Source organism: Cnephaeus nilssonii, assembly GCF_951640355.1.
Source record: "Cnephaeus nilssonii genome assembly, chromosome: X".
Lineage (NCBI taxonomy): Eukaryota > Metazoa > Chordata > Mammalia > Chiroptera > Vespertilionidae > Cnephaeus > Cnephaeus nilssonii.
This window is the reverse complement of record NC_137071.1, coordinates 108,314,276-108,329,488: the sequence shown is the minus strand read 5'-3', so window position 1 is coordinate 108,329,488 and position 15,213 is coordinate 108,314,276. Positions and strand designations below refer to the sequence as shown.

At 35.5% G+C, this 15,213-nt stretch overlaps 1 protein-coding gene across 12 annotated transcripts in view; it reads right to left on the bottom strand.

Annotated features, from left to right (window-relative positions):
• The window catches only part of MBNL3 (muscleblind like splicing regulator 3), a 148,245-nt gene that overhangs the window by 24,786 nt on the left and 108,246 nt on the right, over positions 1–15,213 (bottom strand). For all 12 annotated transcript variants that reach the window (XR_013813187.1, XR_013813188.1, XR_013813189.1 and 9 more), the window contains one exon: positions 14,437–14,601. Coding sequence is in view for 3 of the 12 variants with exons in the window: in XM_079764692.1 (XP_079620818.1) it covers positions 14,437–14,601 (165 nt within the window). In the remaining 9 variants the exon portion in view is untranslated. The remainder of the gene's footprint in view (positions 1–14,436; positions 14,602–15,213) is intronic.

Genomic DNA, 15,213 nt, shown 5'->3' with positions numbered 1-15,213 from the left:
TTTAATAACCATGAGTTAGCCAAATTTTACCTCATTGATGGATTCTGTTCCAAATGTGTTTTATTTAGCACTGTTCTTTTTCCCTAAAAATCATGCCACCAATGATATCATATATACAGACAATCTACCCTGTCTCCTTTCATAGGCATGACTTTTGCAGGTAGATTTAAGGTTCTTCTGTAAGTTTGCTTTGTTCTACCCTCCTTCTTCCTCTTCCCCATCAGTATTGCTTAGTTCTAAGGCTGCCTGTCTTACTACAGTTCCCACCTGCCCCACCAGACACTTGCTTCTCTTGGTTCACTATTAATTTTGGAAGACAGCAATGAGTGAGGAGGAAAGGGGTAGGTTTAAAATGTGGGAGCTCTAACAATTTCATGCCATTTCCCTAAAATGAGATTGGTATGATAATTTTTTAAAATTTCAATGTCTTATTTCATAAACTAATATGACTTGCCTAGCCTTGTCTTTATCTAGTGGGCCAGATGATATCTATAGTTCAAAAGGAGACCCTAAAAATACTACAAGGATCCCTGTTAGGCAGGAAGAAATAAGATAGGATTATAAAGTACATAAACTAGAGTATAGCTTATGAAGAAAATCTTTACAAACACAAAGGATTCTTGCAGATTTTTTTTATTTTTAAAAAGTTCTCATCTCCAAGAGTTTGATATATACACTGGAGTGGCCAGATTATTGTGATCTCTGAACGCATAATAATCTGGCCACTCAGTATATATATTAGAGGCCCGGTGCATGAATTCATGCATGGGTGGGGTCTGGCCAGCCTGGCCAGGGGGAGGGTACATGGGCGGTTGGCCGGCCTGCCTGCTGGTCGAACTCCTGGTCGAGGGGACAATTTGCATATTAGCCTTTTATTATATAGGATATACACTGAGTGGTCAGATTATTATGTGTTCAGAGATCATAATAATCTGGCCACTCAGTGTATATTGCCTTATTTGGGTAACCACAGAATTTATCACTTTACTGTGCTGTTTTCCAGTTTATTCCACATGTGGAAGTCTTTACTTCTCAATGAGGTTATTTCTTTGATAGTTCTATTGTCTCCCCTGTGGTACCCAATACTTAGTGAATGACTGATTGATTTATATAATCAATGCTAAAGTTTAAAAATAAATGTAAACATTTTAAATTAATTAATAACAAATCATGTTTAAATGTAGTACATTTCTAACAGAGACTATAAAATCGTTAGTGCCATGCTGTGCAACTTGTAGTGTTTCACTGTGTATTACTGATAGCATGTGTTCTTTCTTACTTTCTTGTTATTTCTTTGACTAAAAAAATAATGAAACTGTTACACTGACAACCAACCTGTGCCCAAACCTCTGCTAAATCACATTAATAGGAATAACTCTAAATACAGGATGAATAGGAGGTTGTAGAGTATGAAGTGAAAAGCAATATACTTGGAACTTTTCACTAGCACAGCATTCTCCATAAAGTCCCTCTTATAAACCACACTTAACTTGGAAGGAAGGACTTCTGCATTAGCACTCAACCTTAGATGAGTTTATCAAATTAGCTAATTTGACATTGGGAAGGACAGGAAAAAACCTTCCCCCTGCAAACTGGTAAGACTCACTAGGGTGAGTAGAGAAGGCATGGGGGGGGCAAGAGTTTTAAGAGGAAAGGGGCAATACCAGGTTCCAGGAAAGATGATGGAACAGTCTGAAAGGTGCTTTTAAGGTAGATCAGACCATCAAACCTCAGAGGCAAGGTAGGGGAGGGTGGGGGTAAGCGGGAGAGGTCAACCAAAGGACTTGTATGCATGCATATAAGCCTAACCAATGGACACAGACACCAGGGAGGTGAGGGAATGAGTGGGGGGGATGGGGGGTAATGGGCGGATAAGGACACATATGTAACACCTTAATCAATAAAGAAATTTAAAAAAGGTTTGTGGACAGTCAGCCAAGGGCTTACCCAGAGTAACTAGGTACTATGATGTAAGAAGCTATACAGACATGTCATACTTTTTATTGAATAAGATATGAAGGTCCAGTAATTAGCTGACGAAATATTATCTTTTATAATGAGTAGAAATCTCTTGGAAAGAGCCACCCAGACATATTTACACAAAAATGCAGACTTTATCAATTTTATAATGTATGATTTTCTCAAAATTAGCAAGAATCTCTTATTATAAAATCTCCATATTTGAACCACACAATAGTATGCTTTGTTGTACTTCTTTTTTTTCTCTTTCATAATAAATTTCTAACTAAAGTCACTATACTATTCTCCTAGATACTTTTTGCTTTTGCCTTTTACAAAACTGAGAAGAACCATTATTAGATTTTAAAAATGATTGAATTGAAAGAAAGATCTACCTGTGAGTGGGTTTTCCAGTTTAAAAAACACCATTAAAGACTAATAAATACTGATCAATTAATAATAATTAAGCCTAATGTACATATAAGCAATGTATCCTATTTACAGTAGCACTGAAGTTCTACTAACTTTTCCTTTCTTTTTAGGGGGGAAATTTTTTAGGTTAACTTCTGCTTTCTTTGGATTATATTTCAACCTTCTTAAATTTGTTACATTCTCCACAGTTCAAAAACTGTGAAAACAAGCTATAAATTAATGAAAGGTCTACCTAAATAGTGCAAAGGGCTTGCTAAAAATGTTTAGGTTTTCACCATATACTACACTGTTCCATCTTTAGGTTTTAAAATGAGTATTATGTTTTATAATAATTTCTTCCATGAGTACAAACTTCATTCAATAACACTGTTATTAGAAGAAGCAATTATTCTACTTCCAGAAACTCCTGAGGTTTTTATTTATTTTCAAATGGACATTTCTGTTTTCTCACTATTATCTCTGCCCCAGGGTAACTACTCCATTTCATGAATTTGAACATTCAAGGGTTTAGATTTGGGTAACAGCGTGCCCCCTGCCGCCCTCCATTAAGCCAAGAAGCCTGCAAGCTTGCACATTTCGTTTTAATAAGTAAATTTAATCCTGCTTATACCTGTGTTGCAGCCTTAAATGTCATTTGAAATAAAATAAACTGTTCCAAGGGGTAATCTTTGTTTTAAAGAAAAAAGTTCCGAACAGGTTGAATGTGATTTCTATTTATAGCCTGAAATGGTCTAGACACTTAAATATGTTTCAGATATTCATTTGAACCTAAATTACTTACTAAATATTTGAAAATATGAGAAGACTTTTCCTCTTAAAACCAGAGGTGTATATTTTCAATTTTCTCTGAGTTTTATAAAACCAACAAGAATGGTGAAGACAATTGACTTTATGAATAAAAGATCACCTAGACAATTATTTACCCCCACTGTCTCTAGCAGGATTAGTTCCTAGAGTAGGAATTTCCACAGATTCCTTAGAAACTCTAAGGGCCTTAGGAAATGCCTCCTAAAAATTAGTGATTTGTCTCTAGAACAATGCCTCCTAATCTTTTTTAGTCTTGGATTTCTCTGAGAGTCAGATCAAAGCTGCATGCAATCTAGGGAAGTTCAAGGACCTGTCTGCCCTGTTTTTGTATGGCCAAGTTTGTAACAATGGTTCCTACATTTTTAAATGGTTAAAAAATAAAGGATAAAAAATATTTCATAATGCATTAAAATTATATGAAATTCATATTTTAGTGTCCACAAATAAAGTCAACTGTGCCCATTGGTACAACAAAAAGTTGTGGCTACTTGTTTTCTCTCTTGCTATAGAAGTGCCTACATAATATCCTCAACTTTGCCCATTGTCCCACAAAGCCTAAAATCTTCACTATTTAGTCATTTACAGGAAAGTTTGTTGACCCACATTCTAGAGGATTCCCCAAAATAAAGCACTCTATCAATTTATTACTAAATTAAAGTACTAATTATATATAAATCTATTGATGTGAATTTAATACTTGTGGCAAGATTCTAGAAGTTGAAAACATTTGGCTTTAGATACCAATACTAAAGTATTCACTGAAATGTTCTTTTAAATAGTCACTAAAATTAGTATTCTTTTTTCTTTATTTATTAAGGTAGTACATATGTGTCCTTATCGCCCCATTGCCCCCCACCCCCCCACTCATGCCCTCACCCCCCTGTTGTCTGTGTCCATTGGTTAGACTTATATGCATGCAAACAAGTCCTTTGGTTGATCTCTCCCACTTACCCCCACCCTCCCCTACATTCCCTCTGAGGTTTGATGGTCTGATAGATGCTTTTCTGTCTCTGGATCTGTTTTTGTTCATCAGTTTATGTTGTTCATTATATTCCACAAATGAGTGAGATCATGTGATATTTATCTTTCTGTGACTGACTTATTTTGTTTAGCATAATACTCTCCAGTTCCATCCATGCTGTTGCAAATGGCAAGAATTCCTTCTTTTTTACCACAGCGTAGTATTCCATTGTGTAGATGTACCACAGTTTTTTAATCCTTAACTACTTGTTAATAGAAGGATAACTACTAATCAACAAAGATAGATGTAATCCTATACAGGCAAAATGTTAGGAGTCACCACATATTGGTCTTAAAGAATTTTGAAGCACCACTGAATAATAATATAATTCAATGAAAAACTATGCCTTAAATATATATGTCCAGTTCACACATACACTTTAGAAACATTGATTTAATACTTAAATGAGTTATTCTTCAAGCTAGTATAAAGAAATAAATAGTAAATGTTATACTAAATCAATCTTTGTGCCTCCCCAACAGCCTAGATCTATTTGTAGTTGTTTCAATAATATCCAAGGTCAGTTACAATTATTGTTGGATGAATGCAAAATCACTTTGGCTAATCCTGACCAGAAAGTAATGTAATAATTGAGGCCTTTCATCGCAGAGGTCCTATTTAGAGGTGGATGACTAAACATTTTCTTTTATAGGATGATAAACATTTGGTAACAATTTGTTGACTTGATTTTAATACCAGAAAAATAGTCCTCTTAACTTTTACTAGCACTCATAATACCTTAGTTTTATTGCTCATTTAAAAGAATTTATATGGTACAAAAGGAAGCTTGTTTCACCATCAACATGCATATTTCTATCCTTAGATTATCCCAAAGCACATTAAAATGTATAATTTTAGTTTCTTTCAGACTTTATTAACTGTTCACATGGAGCACAAATGAATAATCTTGGTTTCATAGTTTTTGTTTGGTTATCTCCACACTCTTTGTGTGAATTTTTGCAGGGACTGGAGTGGGCAAAAGGCACATAACCTCCAATAGTTAATTGGTTCCTCGGTAATTAAGAGTTAACTTTACAAACAGACACAAGCAGATAGTGGTGTTTATGTACTAATCATACTTGTTAATGAATAAGTCACCATGGCTCCAGAGAATGCTAAGAAAAAAATAAGTTCAAGGGTCAAAAGTGGATAACTGTTCTCACCTAGACCTGGATTTTCTGACCTTATTAGTCACAGAAGTCTCTAAGTAAGAAGACGCATTGAAGGTAGGCAAGTAGGTGAAGGATCAATAGATTATTGTGGGTATAAAAGGTGTAAAGTATAGCATGCAAGAGAGGACAAATTCTGGTTTGGATTTGCCTGTATTGGGTGGAGGACAAGCTACAAAGTAGGCCAGAAGTTATAACTGTGAACTTACACACAGATCAGCATATCACCAGAAGATCTGGAAAGAGGGCAAATGACTTCTTCCTTATATGGACAAGGCATTTTTTACTTTTTTCCCAAGAAGTGAACAAGAACTGACCTAAAATTACTTGTTGGTGAACCACAATGTGATAGTAATGACAATTCAATTAACTTTAGCATGCTACTAGGAAAGGAAAAGTATTTTTATAAAATCAAATGGCTACTCAATTTAAACAAAAGGTATGAAACTAAATATAGATTATTTTGAGGAGAGTAATGGCAAGATCTTAGAAAAGCCAAAAAAAAACAACACAAAAAAACCATAAACAAACAAACAAAAAACCCACATGGAGGCTGGAGACTATAAATATCTCAGTGCAACTCCAGGATAAATAGATGCCAAGGGTTATGATGATCAGGGATTCAACAAACAACCACCACAACTACCAAAATAACACAAATAAAAACAAAACCTTGCATGGTTAATAGCAAGATAGCTATATATGGAAAAAAGAAAAGCCCAAAGCTATAAAAATACAGAAGATTGGGTATATATCAGAAAGTAATGGGGTCAAAAAAACATTAATTCACCATCTTACCATTGTCATACTTTCCTAGAAGGTAAAAATTAGTTCTAATTCATCTTTTTATCCACCTTTTAAATGTTTGGCACAGAGTAGATGCTCAATAAATGTTTACTGAATTGAGTGAAAAGGGATTCCTAAGCCATTGACTACTTTTATGATTATCAATTGGAAAAATCCAATTTAAAAATTACAGTACAAAAAGAAACACTCAAGGATCAAAAGCAGTGGACGAATGCATCAGTTTTGCTCTCTACTGAGGGAGACTAAACATAATGCCACTCACAAATTGTCTTTTGATATAGATGTGAAATGCTAGATCAAGTAGTATGAGAAGCACAGGGTATTTTATACACTCATATATAGTGTCTGTGTGTGGATGTGCATGGATACACACATACACACATTTGTATATATGCATTTTTACATTGCAGTGGTTAAATCATAAGTACAAAAAGGTATTCAATAAAGAGTTCTGAGAAAAACAACTTATTGATACTATAGACCAACATATGTAACTTCTTATCACAAAACGTCTTTGTTCCAGGGAAGTAGTGAATTGTTAATATTACTGCTATTTACAGAATGGTTTAAGAGTGGAGATTAGGTAAAGAAGGGTTTAAAATATTCTGTAGATCCTTACAGGATATTAAGGCAAATTAGGAATGTTTGGGGGACCAGTTTAACTTTAAGATTAGTATCATGTGCAGTGGCAACCACAGGATTTATGCTAAGTCTCCTGATGGAGATAGCTTTGATAAGAAAAAATATCATCCTCTATAGGTGAAATTGTCAAGCATTGGTTTTGTTTATTGTTAGTGTTGTTGTTTTGTTTATTTTCCATCAAGGAAAAAGCTTTACACAGAGGTTTTCCAACTTCCTGCCTTCATCTCACTGGTGATCAACAGCCAACACTTTTGAGGTAGCTGACTATAGCTAGACTGTGACCAAGACAAGGAAAGCTAACAGGCTCACGTGGTTTCATTAGCACCAGACTCTAACCATCTGAACTAATCAGCCCCAAAGGAAAAGGACACACAATGTACTGAAAGGAGATTATGTTTTATATATCCCATGGGAAAATATGAGGGAGGATAAAGGGAGAATTTTGAGATTTATCACTACCAAAGAAACTGGGATCTATAAAAGATATGTACAAATGTCCTCTGTTTGTCTGCAAAATTGTAACATTTTTGCTTAACTTTTGGGGAAAGGATTTCACATTATGAATTAACAGACTTGGCACAAGGCAGCAAACCCACTGCTGGTGTCATTTATTTTGTTTTACTATAAAAGGAGCTTGAAGCAGTATAACATACATAGCCTTGGGAAAGAACCTGAATAACTACTCTACTTTGGACCAGTAATTGCAATGAGGAGTGAATCCAGGATTTGTAGGGCCTGAAGTCTTTCAGTAGAGTTGGGGAGGAGAGGTTTGTACAGAAATATATTTTGCAAATTTTACAAACCCATTGTAAACATATTGTTTGGGCTTCTCCAAGGGCCTTGAAAGTGAGGGCCCCTGAGACTTCACTAAGTTTAAGTTAACTATAACCCTGGAAATAATTTGTTGAACAAATACATAATGTTAGACTTCAGTTGCTATCTGTAAATAAAATATTATCTAATATTTTAGAGAAGGTAGTGAAATCCAGATGAAATGTGAGCTCATCTTATGGTTTTACTCCACCCACTCCTGTGATGTAATTTGGTCAACTTGTCATTATGGAACTTCACATGATAATGACAGTCATAATTATATTAAGAGCACATTAGCCTTATAATTTACTGACTTGAACATTTTGCAAAAATCACTTTACAAGACATTCAATGTCACCACATCCATATGAAACAGCTACTTGCCATTTTGCAAGTGGGTAAACTGAGAAATCCACTGAAGAACTGCCATTAAAATACACAAGACTAGTAATCTGGAATGTGGACATAGTTTCCTTTTTCTTGAAATCTACAAAATACCTTGGCCACCTTTTTCATGATAATTTTATTTATTTTAAATTTATCTTTATTGTTGAAAGCATTACAGATGTCACCTTTCTTCCTGATTGTCATGATACTTTTTAATAAAAGGGCCATGACTATAGGAAGAGAGCATAAAGAATTCAGTCAATAAAATTAGTTTATGTGAACTAGAAAAAATGTACTCTGATGCTAATATGCACAATGTATAATGTACCTTGGTGAGGAAAAGATATTATCCTTTTGCCATTAACTACTAAATTATTTAACTATTAAACAATTTCAAAAATTATAAAGTAAATAAATATTTTGCAATTTTCTTTCAAGTTAATTAAAACTGTTTTAGTACAAAGTTTCATATACTGATACATACCTTATAGCTCCCATTTTAAAAAGAAGAAAAACATTAAAAATGTTGCAGTCTAACAATAATTATATTATTTATTAATTAGTATATCTCCCTTCTTCATATCTACTGGAACTTCCTATCTTTCGCCTTTTGGTTCTGAAGTGTCACATAACCTTCCTTTCTTACTATATTAATGTCATATAAACATATAAGCTTGTTTATGATAAATGTACTTACTAAATAGAATTATAAAAATCATTTTAAAAGATGGTGAGAATCCCAGACAGTCATCAGATGATTCTATCTACGATGAAGAAAAAGCTTGGAATGAAACCCATGCTTATAACCTCTGTGGTTAGGGACACCATAACCTGGCCAGAGGAATGCAAGCCATGAAAAGCATAAAGCAGAGCAGATTTGGCACACCTTGATGGTGAGCCAAATGTGCCAAAGCAATAATCTGTATAAATCATCAGGTGAATACACTTGACTGAGTCAAGTTTACTTATGTGTAAATAACTGCCTCCATGTGAATCAACACATTCAGAGAGAGAAACTAAAGAAATTTACTAGATATGGACAGGTCTAGATTATGTGAAATGTCTAAATAAAAAATATTTTAATAGCCTTACAACACCATGTCCACTTTATACTTATATATATTGCATCCAGCAGGAAGACTCCTTTCTCCCTGTAATGAAAATTCCTAGTTGTGAAATTAAAATTTTAAACCATTAGCTTTGTTTGAGAGTAATCCAGTGTGTCTACTTTCCCTAATATTCTTGTACAGTGCTCAAGTTTGCCTCCCTAATGACGCCAAGGGGAGTTCTTAAACTTATAATTTTTTGCTGTGAACATCAGAAATTCTCTTAAACAACACTGAAAAATATTAGGGAGTCACACGGTTTCTCTCACTTGCTCAACTTCCTCCATAGGGCTAACAAAAGCTTTCAGAGGTGGAAATTTATACTACCAAATGTAAATTCAGGCCTGTTAAATACAGTGAATAAACTTGCCCACTACAACAAGCATTCCTTCCAAATTGACTAGGTGTGACTTTTATTCATTGTTCAGTCACACTGAACAGAATCTCTTCTCTAGCTACCATCCCATTTAGGCTGACATTCCCTTTACCTGAGGGCTTAGAGTAAGCAAACCATACTCAGTTTTCCAAAGAGCAGATGTGCTCTTCTGTTATCCTAGAAACCGATCAAAGTATGTTTTGTGGAATGATCTGAAGTTCAAGCCAATGATATCATATAGATCTTTTTTTTAATTTAATAAATCTTTATTGTTCCGATTATTACAATTGTTCCTCTTCCCCCCCCCATAGCTCCCCTCCACCCAGTTCCCACCCCACCCTCTGCCCTTACCTCCCCACCCCACTGTCCTCATCCATAGGTGTACGATTTTTGTCCAGTCTCTTCCCGCACCCCCCATACCCCTTTCCTCCTGAGAATTGTCAGTCCACTCCCTTTCTATGCCCCTGATTCTATTATATTCACCAGTTTATTCTGTTCATCAGATTTTTAATTCACTTGGTTTTTAGATTCACTTGTTGATAGATATGTATTTGTTGTTCATAATTTTTATCTTTACCTTTTTCTTCTTCTTCCTCTTCTTAAAGAATACCTTTCAGCGTTTCATATAATACTGATTTGGTTTTGAGGAACTCCTTTAGCTTTTTCTTACCTGTGAAGCTCTTTATCTGACCTTCAATTCTGAATGATAGCTTTGCTGGGTAGAGTAATCTTGGTTGTAGGTTCTTGCTATTCATCACTTTGAATATTTCTTGCCACTCCCGTCTGGCCTGCATAGTTTCTGTTGAGAAGTCAGCTGACAATTGTATGGGTGCTCCCTTGTAGGTAACTAACTGTTTTTCTCTTGCTGCTTTTAATATTCTCTCTTTGTCTTTAGCTCTTGGCATTTTAATTATGATGTGTCTTGGTGTGGTCCTCTTTGGATTCCTTTTGTTTGGGATTCTGTGTGCTTCCTGGACTTGTAAGTCTATTTCTTTCACCAGGTGGGGGAAGTTTTAAGTCATTATTTCTTCAAATAGGTTTTCAGTATTTTGCTTTCTCTCTTCTTCTGGCACCCCCATTATTCTGATGTTGGTATGCTTGAAGTTGTCCCAGAGGCTTCTATACTATCTTCAGATTTTTGGATTCCTTTTTCTTTTTGCTTTTCCAGTTTAGTGTTTTTTGCTTCTTCGTATTCTAAATCTTTGACTTGATTCTTACGATCCTCTAGTCCAGTGATGGCGAACCTATGACACGCGTGTCAGCACTGACACACGTAGCCATTTCTGATGATACGCGGCCGCATGCCGAGGATGAAACATTTGCTGCTCCTGAGGATGAAACATTTGCGACTAGAGTCTTGGAGTTAGTTTTTTCCTCAAAGTGACACACTACCCGAGTTATGCTCAGTTTTTTGGCAAAGTTTGACACACCAAGCTCAAAAGGTTGCCCATCACTGCTCTAGTCTGCTGTTGGATCTCTGTATATTATTTTTTATTTCAGTCAGTGTATGTTTAATTTTTAGTTGGTCCTTTTGCATATCCTCGAGGGTCTCGCTAAATTTATTGGCCTTTTCTAGGAAATTCTTAAAAACCTTATAACTGTGGTTTTGAACTCTACATCCAGTCATTTGTTTTCCTCCATTTTTTTCATTTGTGATCTGTTTCTTTGTCTCCACATTTTCGCTGCTTCCCTGAGTTGGTAGGGTAGCTTTGTGTGTTAGGTGTCCTATATGGCCCAGTGGCTATGCTTCCCCAGTTACCTGAGGTGGACACTCTTGGTGAACCCCTTTGTGGACTGTGTGTACAGCCTTGTTGTAGTTAAGTCTTGATTGTTGTTGGTATCACTGTGAGGAATTGACCTCCAGGCCAATTGGCCATGAGGATCAGCTGTGTCTATGCAGGGAGAACTTCTGTGCTGGCAGTCCTCTCTTCACGCACTCATGCGTGTATCTCCAGACCTCTGCCTTCCGCGGCTCCCCTGAGTTTCCACCTGACAGTCCAGAATCCCCCCGTATAAGCCTGGGTCCCCAGGGTCTCGCCCGGAACTGGGGTTCAATGCAGTCGGAACTGGGGCTCAGCACAGTCAGGAGCTTTTGTCTCTTTCCCGCTAGAGAAAGCCAGCCAGGCACTCAGCCACCCACATGTGTCTCCGTACATCAGCCTTTTACAGCTCCTCTGATTCTCCGTGTGCTTTCCTCTTTCCTTCTAGTTGTAGAATTTCCACGCAGCCAGCTTTCCTATGGTTCTGGATGATGTTCGTTTTGTCTTTTAGTTGTAGTTTTGAAATTGTTGTGTGAGGCAGCAGTTTAGGTGTTTACCTATGCCACCATCTTGGTTTCTCTCATATAGGTCTAATATACAACCATACAGACATCAGGACTGAAAATTTAAACAAAACTTGACTGTTTTGGAGAAAATAATCATGTTATGGAAGGTGTTAAAAGGAATTGAGGATTGTTTTGGGAGAGTAAGTACCAGAGAAGTTAATTAAAATCATGTTACTTTTATAGTAATATCAAAATCCATAATGAAGAACATTTCTTTTTAATCATAATGATAAATGTCATTTAAAATTGTCACTAGCTCAATTCCAACATGCCTACAAAGCAACTTTCTAGACCTCAAAAGAGGATCATATTAACCATTGTGGGGTTAATTTTTTTAACATGTAATAACTGCAAAAATTAACCTTTTATCAGTTTATGACATCACAACAGCTATTTTTAAATACATAATCCACAAGTTAGAAATACAATTTCCAATTGTTCCCTGGGGTCTAATAAGTAATGACTTATATCTTGTGATATGCTATAAAATAAATTGTATTCCTGTGAGTCATATCAGTCATGTTCTACAGCCTGGAATCTAAAATTACCCTCACTGAAGAAATAAGGCAAATGTATTCTATTATAGAAAGCACATAGAATCAAATTAGAAGGCACAAGAGGCCAGAAAACTCAATGTATCTCTTATTAGTTTTTTAAAAAACACCCCCTATTTCCCAGTGTAAGCCATCATGATCGATAATGCATAAAGGGTTGAGACTTGGAATGGAGAGACTCTATTAGGATCTGAATTGAAAATGAATAGTCCGCCTTCTGTCTCCACCCCTACTTTACCCCAGGCCTTGCTCTGATTCCCTGAAACAGGAACTTGATTGCTGCCCTGATGCTGTCTCTTGACTTGTGAAAATATATACGCTCCAAGTCTATAGAAAAGGCTGAGCTCAGTGTGTGATAAAATCTGGCTCCTATTCTTTTTTCAGTCTGAAACTGGAACATCCCACGAGAGGCTGAGAGTAGTAAGGATTGGTGAAAAACTTCTTTGGTTTATCCCCCATCTAATCACATTTTCTGGACTCACCAAACACATCCAGTCTTTTGTGGCTTTGTTTATCCTGTCTCAGTATCTAGTAGACTTTCTCTTCCCTACCCCTTTAGAAGTAGGAAAAAATGTAAATATTTCAGTGCATGAAAGCCTAGTTTGAAGGAGTTCAACCATGTAAAGTAATCCTGAAGGCCAAAGAGGAGCTCTGAGGAGCTCACTGGTGACTTTCTGGGAACTAATTTATGATGTAATTAATAGGAACTAATTTATGATGTAATTAATGAATTACAAGGCAAATATTTTTTGAAAACTAATATAACATGAAATCTATGTATTTTTACTTAAATTTGTCTAGATGTTCTGGGAAATGAGAATCATAGTGCAAAATTTTAGTGACTCATCAATGTAGATAGGGGTGCCCTATCTACACATATCTCCTTTAATTCTAAGAATCAACTTTATAATGAAATAGTCAATTCCACTCTGCACTTACATTTTCATTGTATCTAAATACTATATACTATCTTTCAGCATTCATCAGCACTGATGAAATAGATAACAAATTAAGATAACATAACCCTTTCAAGTTAGTATCTTGTTAATGGTTTAAAACAAGTAGGCCAGCTAGAATTAGAATGAGACATCACTGAACTAAATTTGAGACCTGATAAATTCAGTAGAAAGGGGAGTTTTCGATTCCCCCTAAAAGCCCAAACTGCAACTTTACATTGTAAGGTAGCAAAACAAGATGAATTATCAATAGGAAAAAAATGCTTTTAAAGGATCTAAGCTCACTGATCCACAAAAATAGTAGATACTGGTCTAGAATGACACTATAGTCTTATTAATTTTTGCAAAGGAAAACTCTGTGGCTAGGTTAAATTAAATCCACCATCAAATACCTGACCAGTATTCCTCAAGACTGACAAGGTCATGGGAAACAGGGAAAGACTGAGAAATGGTCACAGACCAGAGGAAAGAGGGGACAGATTCAAATAAACGCACTGTGGTGCCCTGGACTGGACACTGGAACAGAAAGAATGATGAGGTCTGAATAAAGTCTGGAGTTTAGTTAATAGCAATGTGTAAATGTCAGTGTCTTAATTTTGACAAAAATGCCATGGAAAAATATTAACAGTGGGAGGAACTGGGTGAGAGATCATTTGGGAACCTTTTGCACTATCTTCATAACTTTTCTTTAAATTTAAAATTATTTCAAAATAAAAAGTCTATTAAAAAGTAACAATAAAACCATGAAAAACTGTTATCGTAGAATTCATAGATTTACATCATGTAATAATAATCAAACCTCCTCATCATTTTAAAATGCCCCTCTTCCTTTATTGATATTTTTTCTATAAACTGAATTCATGTTTAAATATAGCCCAGATTTTAAATCGAACACACCTGATTGCTCCCTTCACATTCAGGGCAGCTTTGTAGTGTCAATTAATATATTAGCTTGTGTCCTAAATCCTTCTGTAACTAACTTCCCAAAGGCCCTGCAAGGTTATTTCAATGTAGATATATATTCTTTAACAAAAAAAAAAGGTACACAGATGCAATTTTTTAAAAAAATGCTGTGACTTACAAATGATGACATTTGAGCATTTTGGAGCATAAACTGCATCTGCTGGGCAAACATGGCTGCGGCAGTCTTTTGTTGAATCAGATTGTTCCGTCCATTAATTTCCAGCTGCGTTTTTAAGTGTGGAGGAGGGTGAAGGTACTTGCAATTCTCTCTAGCACACCGACCCTAAAAATGAAGAATTAGAATAATTTTCATTAATTTTTCTAAAAATCTGATATGGCTAAGAAAAATAAAAGTGTATCAAACAATGAGAAAACCAAGGGGAAAATGTTAAATTTTCCCTCAATTGAAGGGGTGGAGAAAGAATATATATAAATATATGACATACGCATAAATATATTTTCTAAATTTTAAACCCATTATTCTGGACATTTTAGGGTCTAAAGTTCTTTTCCATGAACCCGTACAATGTGAGAAAAAATCTTGAAATCCACTGACATTCTTTTAACCATAGAATATATCCCTTTACCTGGTAGCCATGTTGTTCTTTAGGTTTCAGAGACAATGGCTCTAGATTACTTGGATAATTGATACCAAAGTTTATTTTGGAGCCACAGCTATATGGATGTTTTATTGATGGTTTAAGCACGTCCAAACAAAATAATATGTCAGTCCTGTGGAATCAAGCATCTTTAGTATTGCCTAAATATTGACACAGCTACTACATATAGTGTTTATTATGTGTAGCAAAACTGGACAGATATTTATTACATTGTCAAATGTGACCTGTTGTGTTTAGCTCATGAGCATTATATAAAGCAGCTAACGATTCTCTCA